The 15,151-nt window shown below is 40.7% G+C and overlaps 1 protein-coding gene across 1 annotated transcript in view; it reads left to right on the top strand.

Moving 5' to 3' along the window:
- LOC124789771 (F-actin-uncapping protein LRRC16A) overlaps positions 1-15,151 on the top strand; it is a 524,837-nt gene that overhangs the window by 491,562 nt on the left and 18,124 nt on the right. Inside the window, 2 exon segments of the mRNA XM_047257233.1 lie at positions 1,706-1,828; positions 9,239-9,358. Of these exon segments, the coding sequence (XP_047113189.1) occupies positions 1,706-1,828; positions 9,239-9,358 (243 nt within the window).

Below are 15,151 nucleotides of genomic sequence, written 5' to 3'. Positions count from 1 at the left end.
ATGTAATGGGTTGAAGGTGTTGATCTACGTAGGCAGAGATACATTCTGTGGGGGCTTGGTAACCAGCTACAATGGGGCGGCCGGGATGATTGGGTTTGTGAATTATATATATATATATATACACACACACACACACACACACACACACACAAAGATGAGGTGACTTACCGAACGAAGGCGCTGGCAGGTCGATAGACACACAAACATACACACAAAATTCAAGCTTTCGCAACAAACTGTTGCCTCATCAGGAAAGAGGGAAGGAGAGGGAAAGACGAAAGGAAGTGGGTTTTAAGGGAGAGGGTAAGGAGTCATGCCAATCCCGGGAGCGGAAAGACTTACCTTAGGGGGAAAAAAGGACAGGTATACACTTGCACACACACATATATCCATCCACACATACAGACACAAGCAGACATATATATATATATATATATATGTCCGGGGGTATATATATATATATATATATATATATATATATATATATATATATATATATATATATATATATATATAATAACATTGCTTGTGTCTGTATGTGTGGATGGATATGTGCGTGTGTGCGAGTGTATACCTGTCCTCTTTTCCCCCTAAGGTAAGTCTTTCCGCTCCCGGGATTGGAATGACTCCTTACCCTCTCCCTTAAAACCCACTTCCTTTCGTCTTCCCCTCTCCTTCCCTCTTTCCTGATGAGGCAACAGTTTGTTGCGAAAGCTTGAATTTTGTGTGTATGTTTGTGTTTGTTTGTGTGTCTATCGACCTGCCAGCGCTTTCGTTCGGTAAGTCACCTCATCTTTGTTTTTATATATTATTTTTCCCACGTGGAATGTTTCCTTCTATTATATATATATATATATGAATATAATAGAGGGAAACATTCCACGTGGGAAAAATATATCTAAAAAGAAAGATGATGAAACTTACCAAACAAAAGCGCTGGCAGGTCGATAGACACACAAACAAACACAAACATACACACAAAATTCTAGCTTTCGCAACCAATGGTTGCCTCGTCAGGAAAGAGGGAAGGAGAAGGAAAGACAAAAGGATATGGGTTTTAAGGGAGAGGGTAAGGAGTCATTCCAATCCCGGGAGCGGAAAGACTTACCTTAGGGGGAAAAAAGGACAGGTATACACTCGCACACACACACATATGCATCCACACATATACAGACACAAGCAGACATATTTCTGTATATGTGTGGATGGATATGTGTGTGTGTGGGAGTGTATACCCGTCCTTTTTCCCCCTAAGGTAAGTCTTTCCGCTCCCGGGACTGGAATGACTCCTTACCATCTCCCTTAAAACCCACATCCTTTCGTCTTTCCCTCTCCTTCCCTCTTTCCTGATGAGGCAACAGTTTGTTGCGAAAGCTTGAATTTTGTGTGTATGTTTGTGTTCGTTTGTGTGTCTGTCGACCTGCCAGTACTTTCATTTGATAAGTCACATCATCTTTGTTTTTGAATACATTTTTCCTACGTGGAATGTTTCCCTCTATTATATATATATATATATATGCAGGTTATACCCGTGTATGTCAATTTTAATTAGGCAAAAATGAAAATAAAATGAATTTAAGAAGGCAAATGGCAACAAGAGAAGAAGTAGAGAGATCCCAGCTTGTTTTGTTGTAACAGTTTTTATTGTGAACAGTTGTATGTTTATTCTTTCAGTTGTAATTAAACAGAAACTGTCTTTCTGCAGGGGAGTTTTCGTTGCTGAGTGATGGTTCCAGTACGAATACCTCTGCTGCCAATACCCCTGACTTGGATTCAGGAGATACGCTGGATGAATCTACAGACTCTGGAGTCGCGAGTTTGGGATCTGGTATGGATGCACAATACTTTTGGTTCCTTCACCATTGCTCCAATGCTACGAGTTATTTTCCTGCTCTGAGAATTGAATTGATGGTTTATTTTACGTAATTTTAAACCCATAAGTGATGAGAAATACTGTCATAAACTGATCACATAACATATTGCACCTACTATGTATCTGTTACCATATGTGGGCTGAAATCTGAGTGAGAAGGAAATGAAGGAATAACCCTTATTAACTAAAAAAATAATTTTGCTATGAAATAACAACAAAGCAATAAGCAAAATACAGCCAGATGTTTGAAAGTGTATTTCTGTATCAGTGTCAGCTTCTGCATGATATTCAGTACCCTGTTGCTGTGCCCTGGGCATTCTAAAATGTTAGCACTTTCCTCGGCGTGTTGTCCTCAAGAAGATTGAGACATTAGTCACAACCCTGTCCCACTCAAAGAAAGCCCTCCTGAGATCACATGTTTGTGAGAAGGGCTCTTGCGATGATGTGCTCAAGTGATCGATTGGGTCTGTCTATGCAGATACTGCTTACAGAGGGGAGATGGTAGCAGGGTGAATCAAATCTGAGCCAACAATTAGGAAATCAGTACACTGGGCCATGGCACCATTATGTGAACTGCTCCTCGAAAATCGCTCATACTCTGTGCTCGCACAATACATTGCACACACTTTCAAAGAAAAATACTGACTTGGTGCTGTAAGCCACATAGCACGCATAGTGCCCAAAGGAATGACGTATGTAATCAGAACATGCACAATCACAGACAGCTGTTTCCCTTCTCTGATTTGATCGTAGCTTGACTGACCGTCATTTCAGCAATCAACATTGGTTTCTTGATAATGCAGAGAGAATGCAACAGAACATGTTTTTGTCCATTTTATTTGCTGACCAGCACACATTTCAAGAGAAATGGTGTAATTTTAGTGCTAATTCTGGCTTGCATTTGAAGAGAAATGGAATAATTTTGATGAGATGTTTACAGTGTGCTGTAGCACATTAGCATATGATAACTGGCTGCTACTGTCAATAATGATGAGTTGGGGGGGGGGGGGGTACAACCTCTGCCTCCATCATGTACTGTAATGCACAGTACATGTAACACAAATTTGTGTGTTGAGCTTCCACAAGCTCCTGATAACTGGCTCGCTTTTCTGAACTGCTCTGTGCTCCCTGCCGCCGTTGGATAAGCAGCTGCCAGCAGAAAGTCATATACTCTTAGCTCACTTATTTGTTACATAGTTTAATTCTTAATTTCTTTGCGTGTTTTTGGGTACTTGGATTGTTTAATTCATAAATTTTGGGCGTATTATAGTATTTGAGGGTTGTAGCATTGCGTTTTAGTACCTGAATAGTGTAAAATCGTGTAGTCTCCTTCTGCCGCCGAGCAGTGTGTCAGCAGTGCGCAAGTAGCAGCATTTACTAGGCAATCTTGTATTTTAATAACCGTTTAAATTTTGTGTCAAATTGTTTGTGCTCTCTGTAGATTAGTGCAGACGTTCTTTCCACAACAGTATTTAGCATGGATAGAGACTGCGACTGCTGTGTTTGGATGCGGGCTGAGTTGGCATCCCTTCGCTCCCAGCTTTAGGTAGTGTTGGTTTTGGTCACACAGCTTGAGGCTGTTGCCAATGGGCATTGCTGTGGGAGTCTGGATGGGGGTTTGTCGGGGACGGCCAGCTCGTCCCACGCATCCCCCGTTCGGACTACAGCTGTGGCTGCCCGGCATACTGCCCACATTGAAGGCTGACCCCTCACCCGTGGTTGAGTGAGAGGTCATCTCGAAATGTGGCAAGGGGCAAAAGACATCCGGAGGCCTGAACAGAAGGCCTCTCCAGTTTGTCTGACGAACCAGTTTCAGGCTCTGTCTCCGGCTGATACTGATCTTCGGCCGGACATGGCTGCTTGTCCTGTTCCAGAGGTTGCCCCTCAGTCTGCAAGATCCGGTTGGATGCAGAGGGTAGGCTTATTGGTAGTTGAGAGATCCAAGGTCAGGTGCGTGATGGGCCCCTTAGAGATATGGCAATAAGAGAGGGGAAGAAAAACAATGTGCACTCCGTGTGCATACCAGGGTGGAGTCATTCCAGATGTGGAAAGGGTCCTTCCGGATGCCATGAAGGGTACAGGGTACACCCACCCATCCTCAGGTGGTCGCTCATACTGGCACCAATAATGTGTGTCGCTATGGATCGGAGGAAATCCTCTCTGGCTTCCGGCGGCTATCTGATTTGGTGAAGACTGCCAGTCTCGCTAGCAGGATGAAAGCAGAGCTCACCATCTGCAGCATTGTCGACAGGACTGGACTGCGTACCTTTGGTACAGAGCCGAGTGGAGGGTCTGAATCAGAGGCTGAGACAGTTCTGCAGCTGTGTGGGCTGCAGATTCCTCGACTTGCGCCATAGGGTGGTGGGGTTTTTGGGTTCCGCTGAATAGGTCAGGAGTCCACTACACACAACAGGCAGCTACACGGGTAGCAGGGGTTGTGTGGTGTGGACTGGGCAGTTTTTTAGGTTAGATAGCCTCGGGCAAGTACAGAAAGGGCAACAGCCTCCAAGGGTGTGGGGCAAAGTCAGGACATGCAGGGACCAAGCAGCAATTGGTGACCACTTTTCAATGACACTGTTGTTTCTTTGCCACCGTCAGACTGTCTGATATGCCTCTGCTGTTACATTCATTGCCTCTCTGTTGGATTGTATTGATTAGCTTGTGCAAGGCATCTCAGTTGTGATCCTCCACCTCACTGGAACTTCTGTTCCGTTTCTACATGCCACCAACCCCCTTTTCTATATCATATCACTGGAATTTCTGTTCCCCTTTCTAAATGCCCCTCACCGCAGTTAACATTTCAAAAGCTTTCTTTTAAGTTTACAAATGCTATAAATGTACGTTTGCCTTCCTTTAACCTATCTTCTGTGGTAAGTCATAAGGTCAGTATTGCCGTGCATGTTCCTACATTTCTCTGAAATCGAAACTTATCTTCCCAAGATTGTCTTCTACCAGTTTTTCCATTCTTCTGTAAATAATTTGTGTTATTTTGCAACCAGGACTTGTTAAACTGATAGTTCAGTAATTTTCACACCTATCAGCAACGGCTTTCTTTGGCAATGAAACTATTGTGTTCTGCAGTTTGAAATTTACTTTCATGTCTGCTTGGACCAAAAAGAGATCCAACGCAACATTTGCAGTCACCATAGGTACATGTATCTTGCAAACATTGCTTCCATCAGCTATTTATGCATTGGAATGAAATTCTGGGATCCTTATTATGAGAGTATTCATAATGAGATTTTCACTCTGCAGCAGAGTGTGCACTAATATGAAACTTCCCAGCAGATTAAAACTGTGTGCCGAACTGAGACTCAAACTCGGGACCTGTTCATGTTCAGAGTGTGCACTGGAAGTCAGTAGAAACAGAATCCTCTGGTCAGAATGCTTGTTTGCACTACTGCTGCTACAGTTTCACAGTGTACTGCAGTAGCCAGATCTTGCTCTCTAAGATTTATTAACAACTCCCTGAAATATTCCTTTATAAAGGTTTGCACTGACTTCAATACATATTGAGCATTAGCTCAGTTGGACAAAAATTTGTAAGAATTTTTAATCAGCTATACTAATATTTATGAAACTGAAGAATTTGCAATATTGGTCACTTTTCAGTTTATTTACATGGATTACAGGTTATGGATTTACAACCACCAGCAGATTGTAAGCTGTTCTGTATTATTCTCTATTTGGAAGGATGGAGGTGAACGATGGCAGTAAAACAACTGCATTTATTCCACACAACATTATATAGTAACAGTTGTTGCAACTGGTATAACCAAGTGCCAGTGCTACACTCATAAAACGTGAACATGTTAAGCAACGCATGTGCACAACCAGTTTGTGTGTCTACACACCATTTTCACTCTTGCGTACTACTGCATCGTGCTGTTGCAATCACAAATCCAGTCCATTGTTGTGACAAACAAAGAAAGCAACTCTCTCCCACATTCACACTACAGAAGACAGGTTGCATGTACATACACACAGGATGGTGCAAAACTTGAACATCTGAGGTACATGTATGAGGTGTGATAAAAACACACTTTTGCCAATCTTGTAAGCACTTCTGGAACTCTTTTTTTCGTTATGGTGTTGAGCTTCTTCAGTAATTCTGTCTTTATATCATCAGTGACAGCAAAACGATGTCAGTCCATAGTTCTTTTCAGCCTCAGTAATGGAAATAAATCACAGGGGACAATGTCCAGTGAATACCAAAAAAATGATGAATAAGCGTTGAGGTGTGAGCGAGAACGTTATTGTGATTTAATTTTGATGAGTGGTTTTGCTACAATTCTATCTTTTTCTTTGGATTGCTTCACGCAAATGGTGCATAACTTTCAAGAAGTATTCCTTATCGACCTTACAACCATAAGGGAGGAACTCATGGTGTACTGTCCCATTGTAATTGAAGAAAACAGTGAGAAGAACCTTAACATGTGATTGAACTTCTTGAATTTTTTTCAGTCTTGGCTCTTCAGGCAGTTTCAATTGGGACATACCCCCCCCCCCCCCCCCACACACACACACTGCTTGGTGTTGTGAGCCAAAGGATATGCTGACACCATCAGCAACCCCTCTGACAGTGATTTGGCAATTTTCCAGGACAAGTTTTGTTACTTCTTCTACATTGTCATCAGATATTGATGTGTGTGCCGTCCATTTTCTAAGACAACTTCTCAACCCTATTGGAAACATTTATACCAATTGTAAAAATTTTTCCTGCTCATAATACATTTGCCAAAAGCCACAGTCAACATTTTGAATGCAATTTCAAGCAAAATTAAATGCAAATTCTTTACTCCATCTTTTTCAAAAGTAAAAATTGGTTGAGCACTCGAAAACAAGTTTAACCTTTTTGAATGTCAGCAATAAACTAAATATTCAAAACAGCTGAAAATGCAAACATACATCACGAACGTGTCTATTAAGACGAAAAAGGATTTTGAAAATCAGTTGTATAAAGCCTATGAAATTAAAAAATTTGTTACTTTTGGATCAAACCTCATATATATTTCTCACAAGAGAGAGGACACAGAATCATTAAATGAAGTGTACTGATAGTTACGACTATATGAGGACCCCAGAGGTCAAGGGATCTAAGTGACAAAATCATAGTTTTGAGAAAACACAAGTCAAAGTTTAACGGTTTTCGTAGGAGGGGACATGAGATTTTCACCGTTTCGAACATTTCAGATGAGTACTCGGGTCCTTAACCTTTTATTACCAATGATAGTAAATTAGTAGAACATCTGGTTTATGGTTGATAGGTACAAAGAATGGACAATATGCACTTAGACCCCTTTATCTTTCACTTACAATAGAGTAAAATGATAATGCTCAAGAGTACATACTGTACGTCTACGGCACCATTCGAGAATGATGTCTGAAGTTCCCAGCTACCTAGTTTCCAATAATCTCTAAATATTACTACCCTATGCTCTTGGGGAATATTTTCATTACATTTGTACGTACACAGGTGATTGTATTCACGTATCTTTTTAGCCCCATGCAGCATCATATTACAGTCAACATAAGCCTGTCCTGTGTTCCTCAATATCTTCCTTTTCTGAGATTTCCAGGTGTGCTCCTTTTTGTACCCTTTTTCTCCCGGGCTGAGGTTCAGGGGGAATAGTGAAATGTTGGCAGAAGAGCCAACACCGTGTTGCTAGAGGAGGCCGAAATGCACGCGTTTAAGCTCACGTAGATTGGCGTGAGGTCTGGAACAAGGTAAAGTAATTATCCTATAGAGAAAAGAACGTAGTTCTTGGAATACTTAACTTTAATCGACAATTGGTGTACATCGCTCTTGACGGTACATGTTATAACCTCAATATAAACTGGTAATGACGCCTTGCTAGGTCGTAGCAAATGACGTAGCTGAAGGCTATGCCAAACTGTCGTCTCTGCAAATGAGAGTGTATGTAGACAGAGAACCATCGCTAGCAAAGTCGGTTGTACAACTGGGGCGAGTGCTAGGAAGTCTCTCTAGACCTGCCGTGTGGCGGCGCTCGGTCTGCAATCACTGACAGTGGCGACACGCGGGTCCGACGTATACTAACGGACCGCGGCAGATTTAAAGGCTACCACCTAGCAAGCGTGGTGTCTGGCGGTGACACCACAAATAGCATCAGCCAGAAAGTCCTCAGTTTGACCAGGTCTTTGTTCTGCTTCTTCTTCTGTCATCTAGAAATAGTGTATACTAAATCAGGGTTTTTGTAATGGTGGCTAACAACATTGTGGTATCTTAAATTGTATTAAAATTTAAACACAATAATAAACACATTAGATATCTAGCTTCAGATGTATACAACTCACAGATGTAACATAACTGAAGAAGCTCCACTGGTTTCATCATCATCATCACAAGGATTTCAATCACTGTCTGTATCAGACTCATAACCATCTTCAAACAGTGGTGAGTCACTGCTACTACTAATATAACTGTCACTGTCATTATTGGTATCGCCATTACTTTTTCTATTATCAGCCTTGGGCATAGGATCTGAAAATGACTACTTCTTTAAAACAAATTCATACTCAATTTCATTGTTTGTTGCTACGCTGATGAGAGGCCTAAAGTTTCCATACCTCAACCGCTAGATAAATAAATTGTTACCCAGATATATATATGTAAGCAACTAGAAAAAAATACTATTGTAACAAAACGTACCAATCTTTTGTAGCTGAGGTTGAATGTTTTTCTCAGTCCCATTCATTGTATACAAACGATGTATTTACAATTACTTTGTATGAAACGCTCAAATGTGACTAAACACACCACCAAAGGATCACGTGTCAGCCAGTGTTGTACAGAAGATAATGTGGTGACATGCTTTGTCACTAGCACTGATGTCTGCTTCCACGAACAGAATCTATTGCACTGTTTAGTGGTAAAGGGGTCCTAGTGATATTGGACCTCTAGTGAGCCACTGTTTAACTACAACACACCAAGTAGTCAAGAGGCTTCATGCTAGATGGCACGTACTGTCGATAAAATCACTAGGATCACTTTACCACGAAACAGATTAGTATTATCACGTCCCATTCCTGTAATTAACCCATTTTTGTCAAAAATGTTACTTAGACCCCTTGACCTCTGGGGTCCTCATATGTCATTGTGTTGCTGCTCTTATAAAACTGAAGGTGTTGCAAAAAACCAGACAAGTAAATGAAACCCACTTGCCGTACATCCAAATTGACTACCTTAACCATATAAGTGAGGCTGAGAGGCCACATCTTTGAATATTGGTTTCCCTTGTGTTTTTACTGTTTGTTTGTGATGTTGCAAGTAAAATTTTCACAGTGCTGCATGAAATGTAATGGTTCTGTAAAATCATATATTTTAGAAGAGTGTTATTTTTTCAGGAGGAGGTTGCAGTGCTGGAACCACAGTGCCTGAGAAACGATCAGTGAGGGAGCTAGCTGCCAGCTTAGACAAACAAGGTTCAGGTGGCAGGACCGGCTCCTCACACAGCACAGAATCAGGTAAGGCAAGGTAGTGTGAAAACTGCATTCAGCAATTCCATTCAGTTGAAGACCTCTTCACTCAGCTGAGATTAACAGGCAATTCATTCTGTAATATGTATGAATACTCTACTGAATGAAATTAGAGTTGCTTTACTACCTTCAGTATTCTTAAAAAGAGTGCTGTTACTATTAGTAGCTAATTGGTCTACTACTGCTGCTGCTGCTGCCACCACCACCACCACCACCACCACCACCACCACCACAAATGGGAATATTAATATTAATAAAATGTGTGCCTGGTGTGGTGGCTAATTGCCAGACTACAAATCCAAAGGCTCAGGATTTAATCACAAGTCAGTGATAGGACTCTTTCTGTCATATACCACTTCTTTCATCTTTGCAAAGAGTTTTCTTAATGTGAAAAATGTCAAGTTGTACTGTGGTTTGAAGTCTGTGGTAGGTCCTTATAATTGGCTGTGAAAGTCAATTTGTTGGTATGAGGCAGGCAGAAGCATGTTGTTGTTGTGGTCTTCAGTCCTGAGACTGGTTTGATGCAGCTCTCCATGCTACTCTATCCTGTGCAAGCTTTTTCATCTCCCAGTACCTATTGCAACCTACCTACTTTTGAATCTGCTTAGTGTATTCATCTCTTGGTCTCCCTCTACGATTTTTACCCTCCACGCTGCCCTCCAATACTAAATTGGTGATCCCTTGATGCCTCAGAACATGTCCTACCAACCGATCCCTTCTTCTGGTCAAGTTGTGCCACAAACTTCTCTTCTCCCCAATCCTATTCAATACTTCCTCATTAGTTATGTGATGTACCCATCTAATCTTCAGCATTCTTCTGTGGCACCACATTTCGAAAGCTTCTATTCTCTTCTTGTCCAAACTATTTATCGTCCATGTTTCACTTCCATACATGGCTACACTCCATACGAATACTTTCAGAAATGACTTCCTGACACTTAAATCAATACTGGATGTTAACAAATTTCTCTTCTTCAGAAACGCTTTCCTTGCCATTGCCAGCCTACATTTTATATCCTCTCTACTTCGAGCATCATCAGTTATTTTGCTCCCCAAATAGCAAAACTCCTTTACTACTTTAAGTGCCTCATTTCCTAATCTAATTCCCTCAGCATCACCCGACTTAATTAGACTACATTCCATTATCCTTGTTTTGCTTTTGTTGATGTTCATCTTATATCCTCCTTTCAAGACACTGTCCATTCCATTCAACTGCTCTACCAAGTCCTTTGCTGTCTCTGACAGAATTACAATGTCATCGGCGAACCTCAAAGTTTTTATTTCTTCTCCATGAATTTTAATACCTACTCCGAATTTTTCTTTTGTTTCCTTTACTGCTTGCTCAATATACAGATTGAACAACATCAGGGAGAGGCTACAACCCTGTCTTACTCCCTTCCCAACCACTGCTTCCCTTTCATGTCCCTCGACTTTTATAACTGCTATCTGGTTTCTGTACAAATTGTAAATAGCCTTTTGCTCCCTGTATTTTACCCCTGCCACCTTTAGAATTTGAAAGAGAGTATTCCAGTCAACATTGTCAAAAGCTTTCTCTAAGTCTACAAATGCTAGAAACGTAGGTTTGCCTTTCCTTAATCTTTCTTCTAAGATAAGTCGTAAGGTCAGTATTGCCTCACGTGTTCCAGTGTTTCTACGGAATCCAAACTGATCTTCCCCGAGGTTGGCTTCTACTAGTTTTTCCATTCGTCTGTAAAGAATTCGTGTTAGTATTTTGCAGCTGTGACTTATTAAGCTGATAGTTCGGTAATTTTCACATCTGTCAACACCTGCTTTCTTTGGGATTGGAATTATTATATTCTTCTTGAAGTCTGAGGGTATTTCGCCTGTTTCATACATCTTGCTCACCAGATGGTAGAGTTTTGTCAGGACTGGCTCTCCCACGGCCGTCAGTAGTTCCAATGGAATATTGTCTACTCCGGGGGCCTTGTTTCGACTCAGGTCTTTCAGTGCTCTGTCAAACTCTTCACGCAGTATCATATCTCCCATTTCATCTTCATCTACATCCTCTTCCATTTCCATAATATTGTCCTCAAGTACATCGCCCTTGTATATACCCTCTATATACTCCTTCCACCTTTCTGCTTTCCCTTCTTTGCTTAGAACTGGGTTTCCATCTGAGCTCTTGATATTCATACAAGTGGTTCTCTTATCTCCAAAGGTCTCTTTAATTTTCCTGTAGGCAGTATCTATCTTACCCCTAGTGAGATAAGCCTCTACATCCTTACATTTGTCCTCTAGCCATCGCTGCTTAGCCATTTTGCACTTCCTGTCAACCTCATTTTTGAGACGTTTGTACTCCTTTTTGCCTGCTTCATTTACTGCGTTTTTATATTTTCTTTTTTCATCAATTAAATTCAATATCTCTTCTGTTACCCAAGGATTTCTACTAGCCCTCGTCTTTTTACCTACTTGATCCTCTGCTGCCTTCACTACTTCATCCCTCAAAGCTACCCATTCTTCTTCTACTGTATTTATTTCCCCCATTCCTGTCAATTGCTCCCTTATGCTCTCCCTGAATCTCTGTACAACCTCTGGTTCTTTTAGTTTATCCAGGTCCCATCTCCTTAAATTCCCACCTTTTTGCATTTTCTTCAGTTTTAATCTACAGGTCATAACCAATAGATTGTGGTCAGAGTCCACATCTGCCCCTGGAAATGTCTTACAATTTAAAACCTGGTTCCTAAATCTCTGTCTTACCATTATATAATCTATCTGATACCTTTTAGTATCTCCAGGGTTCTTCCATGTATGGCAGAAGCATATCACCTACAATAAGACCATACCTAGTAAAGCACTTTGGTCTTGAGACATACCTTGTGGTTGAGATCAACTGTAGCTGTAGGTGGTGATGGTTGTGATTATTCCATTTTCTCATAGAGGTACTGAACTATGTTCTAAAATGGAAAATTATACACTCAGTTCAGTAATAAATGTAAAAAATTGGTGAGGAATCAACGATTGATATTTAATAATTGAAATGCAGCTACTTCATGCATGTTGAAGTGTACTGAATAGTACTGGTATTGAACTGAGTATTCGTGGAAGAAGAACATTGATTATGCTGTTGTTGGTGACTTTCAAAGTTCTGAAAATAGTATTATGATAATTTAGACTTACGAGATATACCATAACTTTCCTTTAAAGTAATGATTTGTAGGTGTAATTCAACCTAAAGGGAGTATTCCAACATTTTAAGCATACTGTTACTTTCTGTTGCTGCTGCAGGCTCTGAAAACCAAAAAATTTAGATAATAGTACTATGCACAACCCATATCCATAAAGAACGTTTTAAAACCTGGATTGCCACCAGTAATTGTAAACATTGGCAACATTGGAAGAGCCACAAAATAATGTGATGCAATGTGTACCTTGTAAAATTCATGGTGATGAATCTGTAGAGAAGTTAAATGATTAAATCTCAGTACACTTGCCAGATATAACAATACTTCAATGAATACTGTGGGCATTAATGACTAATAGAAGAAATTGAAAGGACCATCATTTTCTTGACTCACCTCTCAGCCAAAAGAACAGACTATTAATATCACAAATTAGCGCAGAACATAAATGGCTGCTGAATACATCTGAGAGGGCTTAAATAGCCAGAGGGAAAGACACTGCTGTGCTTGTTGTCTCAAGGAACAAGTTTTTGATATTTACTGTTGCATAGGGATTATACTTCAGGGGAAAAAATGCTGCTCCATGATTAAGGATGGTTTTGTTTCTAAATAAACTCTACTCCTTGCATTTTCTCCTGGTACTTAAGATGTTTTCTTTTGCAGTATTATGGTAACAGTACATTAGATTGTTCCTGTTACACATATCTCGAGAAAGGAGCCTTCACGGCTCCTGCTGGACAACTTTCCCTGATGTCTCATCCTCAGACTTCAGTACAACTACACTGCGACAGCTGTCTCAGCTTACTGAAAACTCCATGCCATCTGGAGAACCGTGTTTACCGAATACTGTGAGAAGTTTACATTTCAGCAGTGATGAGCTATTGCTCTCCAACATTATTGCTCTCCAACATTAATCTTTCATTGTGCTTTCAGTGTCACTTGTCAGTTGTAGGATTCATCAAAAGAAAGCCACAATAATGGATGCCCAGAAAAAGAGCTGCTGATTGTTTTACAAATTTAGCATATAAGAGAATACCAGAGGAATTTGAGAAGACATGAAACTGTAGTGTTGCTTTAGGATGGAGTTTCACCTAAACAATACAAGGCAACATTCGCTAATAAAGCTCTTGTATTACAACCACAGGTAGATGAGGTCCAGCCTTGAACAGAAGAATTTGACAAAGAGTGGACAGGATTTCATCACAGTGAACTTTACGGTTTATGCTGATTTTGGTGTCATGGCACGACACCTATACTAAATTTCATTGGTGTATGTAATACTCATGATAAAGAAGAGCACTAATGCCTTGAAAAAGCCCAAAAGAAGAAGAATAATGATGAGCAGCAAAGATAAAGAACAAGAGCTGTAAGAGAGAACAGTAAATGACATTGTTGATGCAGTGCTGAAAATGATTGGTAACAATAGATAAAATTGTGTATATAAACATTAGCATGTAGAACCATCTGCAAGGACATGAAATAAAGTATGTGCTATATCAGATACTGAGTGGCATTAATAATCCTTTTCTCATTTGATTTCAATCAAGAACCTTTGCTTTATTTTTTTTATAGCTGTAAATAAGCACCCTGCATGATACAAACTTTTTTTAAGTTACTAAAGAAAGTTAGCTTATACAAATTAGCTGCCACTTGCATGCTAGTACATGCTTTACAAATATGTAAATACACGAAAGCACCAAAGAAACTGTTACAGGCATGCTTATTCAAATACAGAAATATGTAAACAGACAGAATACAGTGCAGCTGTTGGCAACGCCAGGTGTCTGGCACAGTTGTTAGATGGGTTAATGCTGCTACAATGGCAGGTTATCAAGATTTTGAATGTGGTGTTATAGTCGGCACATGAGCTATATGACACAGCATTTCCGGGATAACAATGAAATGGGGATTTTCCTGTACGCCCATTTCACGAGTGTATCGGGAATCCGGTAAAGCGTCAAATCTCGAACATCACTGCGGCTGTAAAAAGATCCCGCAAGAGCAGGACCAACAACGACTGAAGAGAATTATTCAACATGACAGAAGTGCAACCCTTCTGCAAATTGCTGTAGATTTCAGTGCTGGGCCATCAGTAATGTCAGCATGCAAACCGTTCGACAAAACATCATCAGTGTGGACTACTGGCACTGAAGGCCTATTTTTTACCCTTGATGACTGCATGACACAAAGCTTTACACCTTGCCTGGGCCCGTCAACACTGACATTGGATTGTTGATGACTCTAAACATGTTGTCTGGTCGGACGAGTCTCGTTTCAAATTGTATCGAGCAGATGGATGTTTACTAGTATGGAAACATCATAATGAATCCATGGACCCTGCATGTCAGCAGGGGACTGTTCAAGCTGGTGAAGGCTCTGTAATGGTGTGGGGGGGTGTGCAGCTGGAGTGATATGGGACCCTGATACATCTAGATACAACTCTGACCAGCGTCACATATGTAAGCATCCTATCTGATCTCCTGAATCCATTCATGTCCATCGTGCATTTCGTTGCACTTGGGCAATTCTGGCAGAACACTGTGACACCCACACGTACAGAATTGCTGCAGGATGGCTCCAGGAGTGCTCTTCTTCCACTGACCACCAAGCTCCTCAGCTATGAACATTATTGAGCATATCT

This window comes from Schistocerca piceifrons, chromosome 3 (genome assembly GCF_021461385.2).
Source record: "Schistocerca piceifrons isolate TAMUIC-IGC-003096 chromosome 3, iqSchPice1.1, whole genome shotgun sequence".
Lineage (NCBI taxonomy): Eukaryota > Metazoa > Arthropoda > Insecta > Orthoptera > Acrididae > Schistocerca > Schistocerca piceifrons.
This window is presented reverse-complemented; position numbering and strand designations above follow the sequence as displayed.